The sequence below is a fragment of the Rhinolophus sinicus genome, chromosome 3, assembly GCF_057876585.1.
Source record: "Rhinolophus sinicus isolate RSI-liver-muscle chromosome 3, RSI-T2T, whole genome shotgun sequence".
NCBI classification, from domain to species: domain Eukaryota; kingdom Metazoa; phylum Chordata; class Mammalia; order Chiroptera; family Rhinolophidae; genus Rhinolophus; species Rhinolophus sinicus.
This window is the reverse complement of record NC_142503.1, coordinates 181,652,681-181,668,095: the sequence shown is the minus strand read 5'-3', so window position 1 is coordinate 181,668,095 and position 15,415 is coordinate 181,652,681. Positions and strand designations below refer to the sequence as shown.

The 15,415-nt window shown below is 40.7% G+C and overlaps 1 protein-coding gene across 37 annotated transcripts in view; it reads right to left on the bottom strand.

Annotated features, from left to right (window-relative positions):
- Positions 1-15,415, bottom strand: part of NRXN3 (neurexin 3) — a 1,515,532-nt gene that overhangs the window by 771,821 nt on the left and 728,296 nt on the right. For 17 of the 37 annotated variants that reach the window (XR_012494578.2, XR_012494579.2, XM_088797437.1 and 14 more), the window contains one exon: positions 12,045-12,071. The exons of the other annotated variants lie outside the window; for them this stretch is intronic. Coding sequence is in view for 15 of the 17 variants with exons in the window: in XM_088797437.1 (XP_088653563.1) it covers positions 12,045-12,071 (27 nt within the window). In the remaining 2 variants the exon portion in view is untranslated. The remainder of the gene's footprint in view (positions 1-12,044; positions 12,072-15,415) is intronic. 37 annotated transcript variants of the gene reach the window in all.

Sequence of the window (15,415 nt, the reverse complement as noted above, 5' to 3'; positions counted from 1 at the left end):
TGCCAAAGCAGAAGAACACATTCCCATGACTCTTATGAATTAAGGCACAAACGTCCCTAAAGTCTACTTTGTTACCTTAAAAGAGATGTTTGATGATAATAAGGAGGAGGAAGGGGAGACTGCAGGTAATAGGTATTTCCCCGAAAATAAGACCTAGCCGGACAATCAGCTCTAATGCATCTTTTGGAGCAAAAATTAATATAAGACCTGGTCTTATTTTACTGCAAGGCCAGGTATGACATAATACTTAAATATAATATAATATAATATGCCATACCAGGTCTTATACTAATTTTTGCTCCAAAAGACGCAATAGAGCTGATTGTCCGGCCAGGTCTTATTTTCAGGGAAACACGGAAGGCACTGGGTGCTAAGCATTTTGTCTTAAGCTCTCCAGTCACTCTAAGAGGTTAGTACTTATCACTGCCATTTCACAGATTAAAAATCTGAGCTTGGATAGGTAAAATAATTTACCCATGTCACACATTTGGTAACTAGGAATCCTGAAGTCCAACTTTGGTAGACAAATTCCGAGACCCAAGTTCTCAACTATATCAGTGGTTCTCAGACCAGCATCACCTGGGAAGTCGTTAGATATGCAAATTCTTGGGCCCCACCTCAAACCTACCGAATAAGAGACATAGGGGGAGGGAGACAGAAATCTGTGTTCACAAGCTTCCAGGAAAGGGTGATGCAGCCTAACATTTGAGAACCAGAGCAGTGCATCACACTGAGTTATAGGTTTATACAGGTGGAACCAAACAGAGTGTGCGCGCACTAGGAGATGCCACAGAGAATTATTTGAAGTATAGAAAGAAAATATCAGAAATTACATTCTTTTTAAAAATGTCATTCTTTGTTTTGCCTATTTCTGTGTGTCTTTCATAGGCAGGTAACATAACTTTAATGGGACATGTATGTAATATACAAAACAAGTACACCTATTTGGAGGGCATTCTCAAAATCTTCTGTGGATATGAATAAGTTAAAAAGTTTGGCAATCTCTGTCCTACAGATTGCCCTTAAAATCTCTTTTTAGGTCAGCCAGGACCTCTCTTTAACCATTCTCTTTTTTTCACTTCTATCTTCTCCCTTACCTGGGGGATTAAAGATGAACCTACACCTTTGGAATTGTCTGTGCTAACAGGGAATATTTTAATATTCAGGATAACTCCATGAATTTCCCAGAGAGCCTCAGCAATGGACATAAGCCCTTTGACTCATCCAATGTATTAATCAGTATCTGATGCAAAAACAAAAAAACAATTAAAAAAAAAAAAAAAACACTTGACAGAGTAAACATCTGTCCATTGCAATAAGTGTAAATTTCACAAATGCCAAGCTAAGCCTCACACAGGCACAGGATATTGAAATGCAAGTATGGAGGGTCCTAAGGATGCATGCTCAAAACACATGTGTGACTACAAAGGGTTCATCATCTGGGTGGCAAGACATTTTGTATTTATTCATGAAGGGTGAAATGAGCACAGTCCATCACTCCTAGTACAAAGCTATTAGGATATGACAGAAGAAAGTTCAAGACAGTAACACTGGGGGAGCCGCACTGCTGGGTTTCTGTCGCCCCTCTATGCCATGTGGTTCCCCCACGTGGAGATGAAAGGAGGTACATGGTCAAGGTCTCAGTGGGTCCTACAGTTGAGCATTAACAACTGGAAATCAGGACAGCTTCTTTCAAAGGATAAAAGCTTCTGAGAAGTCCTTGGGGCTCCCTGACCAAACAGCTCTCACCAGACACTGGGCTAGTAATTCAATTGTTCTCAGAATCAGAAACACATGGAAGGCTTCCCCTTGAAAGGCATCAGGACCAACTTTGGGGAAACAGTAATTGTTTGCATGTTGACTGAATCTGAAGACAGAGGCTTTTCCCTCTCCTCTAACCAAATTTTAAACATTTTCCAAGGACTAGCTCTAATGTCTCGCCCATATAAAGCATTCCCCAATAACTTCAAACAATTCTCCCTCTTCTCAGTGGCCACGGCACTTATTATCGGCATCATTAATTTTTGTATCTGATAATATTCGATTTAACACTTTATTACACATTGTGATGTTCTTGGCTTATATGATCCTCAAATTGTTTCAAGTTTTTGGTTTTTTCGTTTGTTTTGTTCTTGCTATTTATCCCCCAAAAGATCAAAGGCGGCTCGCTGTTACAAATCGAGTAATATGCTTTGGTTGTGTCCTTGCTGCACTAAATGCAGTACCAGATGCAGAGAAAGTGTTTCAGTAAATGCTGATCTGATCTGATCGCCGCTGCCTGACTCGCCTGTCTCAGACTTCCAAAACCTGAGTGTGGGAGATGTCTGTGCTCTGCAAAGTGAGCAATCCGTTCCATTTGTTGAAGGCTGGTCAGGACTCAAATGTACTGGGAATTGTACGTTATTTCCAAATGCCATGGAACGTGTTTCACATACGTTAAGGGGAGAGTACCATGCAGAATCAGATAATCCCCAAGCACTGACTATATTGTAAGCATCTAAGAACAAGAATGGCTTCAGCGAGGGCCGGGGAACCTACAATGCCTTCTCATTGATGGAGAATAAACTTGTACTTCCTTTCCAGGGTGAGATCCTGTGGCTTCTGCTTCCTCTCCAGCTGCATTCCTTCTACTCGCCCAAGCTTACAATGCCCCGTCCCTCCCTCCTTTTAATTCCTCTCTAACAGTAGCATTCACCTGTGGACCCCAAATCAGCAGCACGTGCATCGGAATCTGTTAAGAAATGCAGACCTACGGACTGGGAGTGGGGCTCAGGAACCTGCATGATGAGCCCACGGGGTGGGTCTGACATCTGCTTGCATTGCAGAATCTATGCTCTCACATTCAAGGTCGGTTTCTCTCACTGGATCCACTGCCCAAAATGTCTTTCCTGCAGATTTTCAAGTGACTGATTCATTCTTATTCTTTAAGTTTCAGCTTAAAATGGGCTTTTTTCAAGACACTATCCTATTTAAGAAAGTCCCCACCAGCTCTTTCATCTACTCTCCATCACATCTTCCTGTTTATTTAACTTACAATTCCAAGACCTGTAACTAAGTTGTTACATTCTTTATTGTCTCTCTCATCCTCCTGGCATATAAGCCTTTTAAGAGCAGAATCTTGTCTGCTTTGCTCACTTTTATGTCTCTAATTTCTGATAAAATATTTGGTATAATGTAAGCACTCAGAAAATATTATTGAATTAAAAAAAAGAACAAAAAACTAAAGAAATAATTTTATGACTTAAAGCCAATGGTTTTCCTAACTAACAATTTACCCATAGAATCTACCAATATCGTCTCATAGAAACAATTTTCTATTTAGAACAAAGCTTTTCTTCTTTGGGGGAGGCGGGGGGCAGTAATTTAATTGACCACATTGCATGCCCTGATTTAACTATTAGAATCATTCAATCTCACCAGATTCTGAGAGTAAAACTCTTTTGTGTTCCCAGCGCCCATGGGCGGTGTGTGGTAACGGTGTGTTGAATGAGAGAGATTGAGCTAAACTCTAAAACACTTTTAAGATGATATAAATTCCTACTCTTACTTCAAACAATTTAAGTACATCCCTTCCTGGACAGACTGTATGTTGTATCAATGTACCTGTTTCTCACAGACAGCAGTGTCTCAAAAAAGAGAGAGAGAGGCATTAAAGAAACAAATCAAAATGCCCTGGAAAAAAAAGAAAAGTTTCATTCTAACTACACATCCATTGACACAAGATAATCTTGTACAAATAAGAGAAAATAACCATAACAAAGCAAGGCACTTACATAGCACTTATTACAAAACACTGTACTAAGTGCATTTCAGATACTAATTAAATTCATCTTCATAAACACATGATGAAGCAACTAAAATTAACATTATTTAAAAAATCAGAAAAACGGGAATAATTTTCCCATGAAAGACATTCAGAATTTCAAAAATAAAATTTGACTGTAGATCGAGTCAGAAGGATAATATTTCGGAAAAGTAAACTGAATACAGACAAGTTAGGTGACTATTTACATAGTCCCACAGGAAAGTAGCAGAGTGAGGTTTCAAACCAGTGTGATAACTCCACAGCTGAACCACCTAAGCTCTCTAGATGTGGGGGGGGAGGGGGGGAGGGAGAGAGGGAGAGAGGGAGAGAGGGAGAGAGGGAGAGAGGGAGAGAGGGAGAGAGGGAGAGAGGGAGAGAGAGAGAGAGAGAGAGAGAGAGAATGCTGGTAAACAAGAGCAACGTAAAGTATTTCTAACCTACAACCAGAGAAAGATGGCAGTTTCATGTAAGGATGTGGCTTTTTTTTTTAACAAAGAAAAAATTTCAAATGTCATTTTAATTCAAAATTCAAATAAAGAAGATCTAGTTTTGTCCAATTATATGAACAAAAATCTGTATGCATGTTTATAAACATAAGACATTCCTAAGGACTTAATAATTTTATCTAAAACATTCTTCCAAATCAACCTAAAATCCCACACATTCTAAGATAACAAACTTCTGGAATATATTCATAAAGTTTTATTATTATTAGTTTAAAATTGTTACAAGTGTTTGGAAAACCTCTGTATAGGGACAGCACACACGACTGATGTAGCTGATGTGTAATCAATCCTCACTAAAGTAGTCACAGAGGCATCCTTTTGAGAAAAACTGGTGACTTCTTTGTATTTTAGGAAATGTGACATGGCGACAGGAGCATGCATAAAAAAACATGTTGTCAATGATGTTAGTGATGAGTCAGAAAAGGGCTAATAAAGGTGAACCTGAAGGGGGCCTGCCCAGGCCTGCATCCCCTCCCCAGGAACTGCCCGAGCTCATCCCCTAGAAATAAACCTAAGATGTCTAAACCCTCATAAAAATAGGAGATGAGACCTAACTGGTTTTAACTGGTTCTTCACATTCGCAAACTGGCAAAATCTGCCTGTTAGTTGATCTCTAGCCTAATTATAATGCAATTAGAATGGAATGAACATTAAGGCTTGGGCTCCGCCCCCACCCCCACGATGGGTTTTTCTGTATGCATTCTGGGTAAGAGCATGCACAGAAAGAAACTAGTTATATAACCAACATATATCAAATGACCTCAGTCTATACATCACACCTCCTGCCATAAGGAAATTTACCTACACTTTCCTATATAAGAAAAAGCTAACCTAAGTTTAAGTGCAGTCCTCTGCCCCAGGAACGTCTAGGCCAGATTCTTTCTTCTTGAATAAACTGACTTCCTTGCTCTCCTCATTTCAGGCTGAGTCTGTGAATTCTTTTCATCTTTTGCAAATGACCAGGGGTTAATTCCAATGACACAACAGTAAGGACTTCAGTTTCTAACTCCCAGTTTTGTTTTTAGTGCACTGGAAAGCATCACACTGTCTCTTTTTTCTTTATTTTTTTAAGATGATAACTCTAATGGCTGCCACAAATTTCCGATTATTCTGTAAGAGTGAAACTTGGTAGATCAAGTAATTAAAGTTAGCCAGTTTACAGTTTGATTTATCCTAATATTCAGCTGTTTTCTCTTTATTTCTCCCCTTACTGATTAACTATGTTTCTCCCCTCACTAAGTAACTACATCTCTCCCCTCACTGATTAACTAACTCCATTTGTTTCCTTTCTCAAGGCCACCCATACCTTACTAATTAAGATCCTAACCTGAAAAAGCAGCTTCTTTAATCTTCAGGCATCCAGGTATCTGGACTCGTGATCTCAACTCCCTAACAGTTTGTCATGACAGACCTAAGGCGTCGGAAGACTGAAGACGCCAGGGGATGACTTCTCCATCAGCCCTGAAGCCTGCTTCTTTTTGTACTTTCCAATTTACCTACCTATAAAACCCCTTAATTATTCTGGCTCGGAGAAGGTAGTTTTTTTTGTGTTTTTTCAGTTTTCTTTTGTTTTTTAAAATATGTGTCTGCCATCTTCCCTAACTGCCAGCATCTAGAATAAAGGATTTTTCTCCTCACCAACCATTGCCACGCTAGTATTTTGGACTCTTCGGGCGGCAAGCAGCAGTGAACCTGAGTTCAGTAACAATTCTGCTTGAATATGGGATTATTTTTGTCTTTAAGAACTATCCCAGGCAGTCATTTCATGCCTGTTACTGTTAAAACCTACCTTTGCAGTACATACAAACTGATTCAGTCAACTCATCTTCATGGTCTAAAAAATCACCAGTGGACAGAATATCTTTTATTATTTGTAGGTCCTTGAGATAGAAGTGCTGCTTGAAGCACACACAGGACACGTGGACAAGAGGGTGTGCATTTTTCTTTTATAATTGCCTAAGTAGGGCTTAACCAAACCTGTGCCTCAAACATCCCAATTTAAAATTGATAAATATTGCTAAACCAGCACTAGTTTGTCTTGGACATATTCGTGATGTGGGCTTGGAGAGTGGGGAAGCCTGGAAATATTAGGTCTGATTCCCAACGCCCATTTATCCTAAAGGGCCAAGGCTGGCAGCCCAGGTGTAGGCACCAGGTGGGGTTGGTTTAACAGTATCCACCATCTTTAATCTCCAAGCATGAGGTGTTTGTCAAAGGGCTTAGAATCTATGAGCAAAACCTGAATGGGAAGCATTATCATCGTAGAACATCACGCCATACAAAGCAGAGCTGCCATAGGAAGAAACCTCATGAAAGATGCCACAACTGTCTACAGAGATCTCATTTTCCACCTTCACTTTCATTTTCCACTCCTGATAAGTGTGCAAACCTTTCAACTTTTACTTTTTAAAAGTTTGCATTGTTTTTCATACAGGAGGAATGAGTGAGCAGTGATTGGGTGGGAAGGAGGAAAAATAGAAAAAGGAAGCTGAATACATAGAGATGTATGCATTTGTGTGCATGCATATGTATACATGTGAAAGACCCTTACCAGCTTCCTGAGCAATCTATAGTCTCTACTGTTAAAATATAAGAATGTAAGGCTTCAGGGAGCACATTTGTGACATTAGGAATAGCCCATATATTATACTTAGCTACATGTATGCCTTGGTCCCATCAGCAACACTACTTCTGTGGCTCTCAGAAGTAGTTCTACATTTATAGTGTTGGGTCCTCTTGGCTTTCCTTAAGAGTAATTTGCAGACAACATAAGATCTCTTTTAATTGGCAAAAATCCAATTCACTCCTATTTAATTTTAAAATAAGAAAGCAATGATCCTTAGATGTGTCAATTGTCTTTCTTCACAAAGACAGAGCCAACTGAGAAGTGAATGCTCTAGTTCCCCTTTTAAAGAAGATTAAGCAAAGCCAGAGAACAGGGTCCTAAATGTTGTTATAAAATTTCATTGGCAGAAAGCCCTAAGAGCAGTTGGGTTCTCAGGGTCTTACTCTTTTTCCTGAAGGCAAGGCTCTATGGACTTGCTAAGGCTCACATTCTCACAAAAGCATCAGAAACACTGTCATCAAGCATGCTCAGTACCTAAGATTTCCTCTTTTCAAATGAGTGGTCAGAGAAGTCACGTGGATAGGATGACAGTGAAAAAGACTGACAATAAAATCTAACGCCATGTTTCCCCGGAAATAAGAACGGGTCTGTCATGCAGGGAAGCCTGCGGGGTCTCTGCTCCCGCTCCCCACACAAGAACGCAGGACATGGTGAGGCCAAAAAGGAACACCCACAGAGACATAGGTAGGGGAGTCATACCACTACGGTCTCACTGGAGGCTGGGTTCACTGGACGTGTGACCTGCTGTCCGTTTTCTCTACAACCGACTGACGACTGACGACTCTCCTCCACTCTCCTCCACTCTCCTCCACTCTCCTCCACTCTCCTCCGTAGCCGCAGCAGTTATATTAGTGGCCAATGGCTCAATGGCTACAGCTGACAGCCAATCAGCCACAGCTGATGGCCATCTACTACCTGAGCCAGCACCCCTCCACGTGAGGCCGAGAGCCTGTAAACTACTTTCTGGGGCTCTGCCCCCACAGGGTCTTATATTAATTTTTGCTCCAAAAGATGCAGTAGGGCTTATGTTCAGGGGATGTCATCCTGAAAAATCACGTTAGGCCTTATTTTCTGGTTAGGTCTTATTTTGGGGGAAACACGGTGTAATCCAGTGTCTCTGGCCCCGCTCCCGTTCTCGGAGGGTGGATACAGAATATGTGAGGCCAAAAAGGAACAACAACAGAGCCATAGATAGGGGAGTCATACCACTATATTCTCGCCGGTGACTGGGTTGTAGACATAGGAAGCAGGAGCCACACGATCTGCAGTCCGCTTCTCTGCCAACCAACTAACCAACTGCCTTGCCTGGGTAGCCATGGCAGTTATATTAGTAACTAATGGCTAACCGGTAACAGCTGATGGCCAACCAGCCACAGCGGGCCATCTAATTACAGCTGACGGCCATCTAATAACCGAGCCAGCACCTTCCCACGTGAGGCCGAGAGCATGGAAACTGCTCTCCTGGCTCTGTCCCTATACACGGCCTGTGGGACAGGTTCAATAACACCCCTATTCTCCATACAGCCCTTAGGGTTGGAGAAAATGAAGTGGAGAACTACATTCCTCACAGTTAAGGAAGTTGGAGAATTAAAATTCCATTTACCTACTCAATGTGTTTGGTTGATGCCAACTCTTCTCCAAAATGACTTGAAAGAATCTTTAGGGTTTGAAAGCATCAAGCCCAATACATTTATTGACTTACTCAAGATATGCAACACTTTGAACCAGATCTAATCATTCCCTGCCTACCATCTGGGCAGAGGGACAAGAAGCCTTGATTCAACTCCAGAAACAAAACTTGCTAAGGGGAATTATAATGGAAAGTGGGGAGAGGATATTCTGATTAATCACCTAACCCAATAAATAGCTATTCTTTTATTTCTCATAGTTTATGACTCATCTGACTCACTCCCAGTAGGTCAAACAATATTCATTGTATAGTGGTACAGGTCCTTTCTCACATAGACAGGCTTTTAGGGAATCTTTTGCTCTCCAGGAATATCCCTCTGGCAAATAAAAAGGAATTAGAAGATTACTTCTGAAAGGTCCACAGATGTTGTCATTCTATTCAAGAGATCCTGACTTTCAAGGAATTGTACCCCTGAGCAATGCACCACCTCTCCCATGCCTCAAGGGAGCTCCTACTTCTCCTAGCCTAGAAGGATGCAAAACTGACTCCGTCAATGAGTTCTTCCTTGACACCTTTTATCATAATGTGTAAATATATCTGCTATGAAACAGAGGGTGTGGGGAAAAAACAAATAGGAGAAACAGCTCGTTTTCTTCCTTACTCTTCAGAGGTTTCATCTGGGAGGGAAACATGTTTACCTCCTTAGCCAGCTAAAGTAACAGGCATCGGGTTCCTGCCTCTTCCCTCTGTCTTGGAATGCGTTACTTCCCTTCTCACTGCTCTCTACTTTCAGTTCCTGTCCTTCTCATGCATTTTCCACCCTGTTGTCAGGGTGATCTTGATAAAATGAAAATCTGACCCAAGATGCTGTCCTCCTTACCTTGCCCTTGGGGTAAAGTCCAACTCCTTACACCCAAAGTCCATCATCACCTGTTTCCATCCTACCACTTCGGTTTCATCTTCCATCTGATCCCTACATGCACCTTATTGTAGCCAAACTGAGCTTCTTGTCGGTCCCCCAGCTGGCCAAGCTCTTGAATGTGCTTCCACCTCGCATCCACCTGAAACACGTTGCCCTTCAAGCTCAGTTCAAACTCTGCCTGAGAAAGTCTCCCCTGAGCACCCACCATGGCCATGGTCACCGCCCACAGTCCAGCAATCCTCCACGCTCGCACAAAACGCTCCATATCCATTCCAGCACAGCAGTGTACACTCTGCTTGTAAGTATTGGCTGATCTCCTACTGATGTGTTTGAAGTCAGAGACTGCATTTCATCTGTAACCGCAGTACCTTGCTGAGTACCTAATAGATGGGAGTAGCTGATTTTCTCTTAAATTGAACAACACAATCACTGGAGAAGTTGAAATAAATTAATTAATAAAATTTAAAAAAAAAAAAACATTCCGATAACACAATGACAAGAGGATACAAGCTGTTGACTTGTCCAGACTCATTATGCCACTCCCTAGACCCCAGTGTTTTATTTCCTTCTGAATACCATTTGCCTTTACCTTTCACACTGTCTCATTTGTTTCTCATATGTTTTTACTGCCCTTCGCACTTAATGGTAATTAGTACTATTGGTGCCCACAGGTTACAGCTGAAGAAGCCAGCACAAGTAACGGCCCACACCCCAAGGTCAGGAAAATAAAAAGTAAGTGCATTTGCATCCTAAAGGTCTTTTGCCATAATATGGGGAAAGAGTAAGATGACCCAAAATAATTACAAAGAGTAATAGCTCCCGCTACAAAGAGACTGTCAAGTCATTAAAAGAATGGAAGAGAGTTCAGGTCAATGGAGTAGCAACATAAAAACCATTCTGATGACTAGACTGCTTCTAAAAATGGGAAAGTAAAGATATTCCAACCTATTATGTCTCAAATCTGTACCTGCACTTGGGTCAACAATTTAAAATGGGCACAGAAATCAACCAGTTCTTTATATGGTTCCTATAAACCATTTTTCCTTTGATGGGAACTTTAAATCATTCTGTGTAAGAAGACCTGTGCTAGGTTCTGGAGATTCAGAATCCACAGAGTTCTTACCATAAAGAATAGGAAAGTCTATGAAGAGTTTTAGTTGTCTAGTTTCATCTAATAAATCTGTTCATGAGGAGCTAGGACAACTTTGGATTGTCTCTTAGTGTAGATCGAGTCCTTCCCCTAGCTCCCTCGCCTCCATTTATAGGGTGACCTGTAGTAGACTTATTTTGACAACTGAACAGGATGTCTAAAAACAACAGCCTTCAGTGTTCCTGAAAAGGTCCTACACACTTTGAAAACGAAAGCTATTCTACAGCTACCTTGGCTTTCAAAGTACAAATCCAGTGTGTATCCTTTTCATTACTTTTATTACAGATCAGCATATATGCACATCTGCTAAAAGGGGATGAAGGGAAAAGAGTTGCAAAAAATGGCTGGAGAAAGGCCTCATTAGTTGACGTCTACCCAAGAGATGCACTGGCTGGCTGCATGACATACAACAAGTCACAGCAAAGTGAATGATCTTTCAGGTGGAAAGTAATTTTTTTTTTTAAAGTTACTTTTGTCTTAACCACTTCTTCTAATTTTTGCTGATTGCAAACTCTGCAGAGACCATCTGAGGCCCTATCCTCTGCCAAAAGATACCTAAAATGCTTGGTCCTGACTTGCTATTCTGAGTCAGAGCAGCCTGACATGACAGGACCAATGTGGTCCTGACTTTGTGGTGCCTCTTTCAATGGTAGAAGAAGCAGTTTCCGCAGTAGATATTCACTGAGATCCAACATGCAGACATTTAAAAAGGTATTCAGGATAAAGTTGACAGATCCTCTTCCCTAAGAGTTCTTTCTTTTTTTTTTTTTTTTAGATTACACAACAGGAAATTAAAGTGCTCAACCAAAATCCCCAATAGGATATGTAAATCTCTGGAACGTTTGAATGATATTAACATCTCCCAAATGCCTAAAAATATTTACTTAAAATGAGTCAAGAGAAAATGACATTCTCTTCCATAAGGCCCGAGCACTCAAAAGTCCTGCTCTGAGAAATGACCTCCCTGACCCAGAAAATAATAAACGAAAAACTCAAGTGGCCTCTTATTCCCTTTTCACTTTGTGAGTGCTACCGTCTATCTATAGTGAATAAATTTAAAAGAGCCAACCCCTCCATGGCAGCTATTTGAAGAGGCATTAACCATTTCCAGACGTGGATTAATATATTTGTGGATAGTCACAACATAGGAGGCTGTCAAACCTCTTTGGTCCCCCAAAACGAAATCATGTTCCCATCCCGAAGAGGTGTTGCCTTTGTTGTTATTTTCCATGCATTGATCTAGGTTTTCTGCCACTGTTTCTGAAGAACACAGAGTTCAGCCCCCTCCCACAATTGTTGCTGTCCAAGAGGTGTGACAGCTTGAAGGCCTCTAAAGAAAAGATACCCAGGTGACAAAGGGCATCTTTCAGTCCAACGTGATAATGCGAACAAGAACCTTCTCTACCTTGCAGGTCAGCTTTGGTCAACGCAACTTTGTTAGCAAAAGAACAGAAAAGGTGAAAATAATAACCAGAGGTTAGTAAGAGGTAGAGTAAACCACGGTAATATTACAGAAATGAAAATACAATCGGCATAACCAACATCACTCAAACAGACAATTGAAATGCTGCACAGGTTCTCCAGAGACAGCACAGACGGGGATGCACAGACCAGGGCAGAGCAGGCCTCGTCAGAGCCACGTCAGCAGAGCAGGGGCAGGGGAACACTAGACTTGACAAAGCACAAGCAGTGGTAACAAGAGCCTTCCCACATCCACACAGCCAACCCCCAGGCACATGGTCCAGAAAAATGATTTCCCATCGGTCAGGATAAACATCAAGAAATAAGGGGAGTGCATGGCCAGACTGAAAGACACGTGTGCACAACCAGATGGAGCCCACAAAAATAATTCTGAACATGTAGGCGTTAAGCATGGAAGAGTCACTTGGGAGCACTCCTTGTAACCTCCTGAGAATGCCACCAAGGAACATAACACTAGAATTGGGCGTTTGTATCAAGGTGATTTGGTACCACGAAAGCGCTTGATTTGTTTCATTTATAAAAATAAAGCCAAATCCAAATGGCTGTGGGCAAAAAGGCACCAAACCAATGTCCTTTTTATTTATTCATGCCAGTCTCGAAATGAAGCACGTGTGTTTCTCTCAGATGTTTACCATCTGCAATTGTGGAATTGCATTTCTAGCCCATACATGCCTTGGTCTCTGTAGCAAAACTGGCCTCCAGATAGAAAGAGGTATTTACCAGCTGAGTATTGAATCAAACATTATAAAATTCCTAGCATGGAATCAGACACTATAAAACTCCTAGCACAAATTGAGAGGTTGCAAGTCACAGTTAGATGATGGCTAAGAGTTGTCCAGCAATCACAATCTAAATTAGACACTCTGCATATATTCAAAACTAGTACAATCAAAACTAGTACAAGATGGTTTTTTTTTTCTTTCTTTTTATAAACAATTGAGAGCCCGTGAGTAGTGGATTAGTGTGTTTTAAAAATCATTTTGAACTCTTTTGGGTTCTTGGGATCTCAAAGTGTCATTATCCATAACTTAAAAACAAGTCATAGATCCTGGCCCAAGTACCCAGATATGTGAGCGTAAAACATAGTTACCATCTTGAAGAGACTTGGGTCTTACTTTTTAGCAATGACTCCTCATCACCTACCTGTTTCCTATTCTATACAGAGAAATCCTAAGTCAAGAAATGACGTATATTTCCTATGATCCCCACACTGCCTAACACTCAAAGGCTTTCTTGAGGGTCCCATACTCTACACAGAGATTCGGAATGGGAATGACACTATTTTGTAGTCTCTCCAAGGTTCTGGGCCCTTGATTTCCCTTCCCATCATCTTCCACAGCACCCTAGGGCTTCTGGGATCTCTCAGAAAAGCTTAAATCACAATGGTGCAAATTTTCGATGATAGCAATTTCTGCCTTAACCCACTTTTTGGCCATTTCTCCTGGCCACTTAGGCTAATTATCCAAGCCCTCTGTGTAAAATAAACAAGGACCTTCTTCCCTCAGCACTCATTCTCCACTTCATCCCACCCAGTGGGGCAGTCATAATGCTCCATGGGTAACCATCGCAATTATCTCCATGGCAATAGAGTGCAGTATTATTAGGCCCATGGGCCTTGCCATAGATTCAGATGGTAGAGCTGTCAAGTCACAATATTCAGCTTTGAACAATGACCCGTGCTCAGCGGATAGTCGGAACCCACCATAATGCATGTGGTGCATCACACGTAGAGCCGTAGGTAGAGATAGGAACATTTTCTCCAATCTGATGGGAAATTTCCTTTCACTAATGCTTTCACTGCTTCCCTTAAAGCTTTCATAACTGGGGTCCATTCCCCCTTTTATACTTTCTATTTTAATCCACTTTTATAAAAGTTAGTTTAGACTTTCTTTTCATCTAATATGTCATCCAAGTGTTATGTCCTTACACTGTGATTTCGATATTCTATACAACTGTGCTTCCAATATAAGGGCCATAGACACATGTGACAATTGAGTACTTGAAAGGTGTGTGGTCTGAACTGAAGTGTGCTACAGATATAAAGTACACACTCGATTTTGAAAGCTTAGCGTGAAAAAAATACTAAAATGTCTTAATATATATCTATTACATGCTGAAATGATAATATTTTTGATATGTTGGGTTAAGTTAAATAAAATGCAAAATTAAAATTAATTTTCCTGTTACTCTCTAACTTTTTAAAAAATATAGCTACAAGAAAATTTTAAACTACATACATGACTCATATATTTCTAGCAGGTACATTGCTATAGAGTTAAATGGATGATTCCTCTTAACTTTTAAATCTGAAGAACTGATGGCATCATAAAAAATATTTACTATTTGAAGAATGCCTTATGCTTTTTAATATGTGCTTTTACATTATGATTTAACTTGATATGATTAATTATTCCAGGATAATTAGAATTACTGTCATTCTACAGTCTTCTCACATAAAACATCCAATTTAATTCCCAAATGCTGCATCTACCTCAGGATTGCCTTTTCACACCTTAAAAGAACTAAGAGCAGGTCAATAAGACAAAAATTATTGAGTTGACTGCAACTGTGCATTTCCAGTGGAAGAAAGCAAAGTGCTTTAAATGTTGGGTGGTTTCTGACCTTCTTATACACCATTCATATACACATAGCATATTTGGCCTACGGAACTTAAGAAATATCCCTGGACAAAGGAAAACTGGAGTGGGTTATAGGAACCATCAGTCTCATTACTAATGCCATATGGGAGAACGACTCTTAGGCAAAGAGAAACAACTCCCATGTGACAAATCAGCCTGGGAAGCTGATGGGAAGCTTTTATAAAAATGCACTTTAAGGTGGTGAGCAAACCCTGATGGAAGCTGGTTAAGAACAGAGCAATAAATGAAGTTGAACACAGAAAATGAATGAACAGGTTCGATACAGTAAACTAATGAGGGATACAAGGAAACAATATATTGCACAAACAAAAGACCAGGAGACTCAACCAGACACAAGAACAACATAGATCCTGGTGAAAGGTCAGACATCCTCTTTGCCTTTCTGGTTAGGTAAAGAGTCATTTCAGCCCACCCAAAGCCTTCAGAAAAGGCTGAAAATGTTCACTGCTGCCCTCTGCTGGTTAAAACTGGACCATTTTTTTACATAGAGCGAAGAACTGGGACTCAAGAAGACCTGTAAAATTAAGTTAGTATCTCAAGAGACAGCGGATCATCTACAGAAACAGGCTGAGCATGGATTGTTGCACTGCACTGGTGAGCATGCAATGTCATTTGATGTCTATATGAAACAATA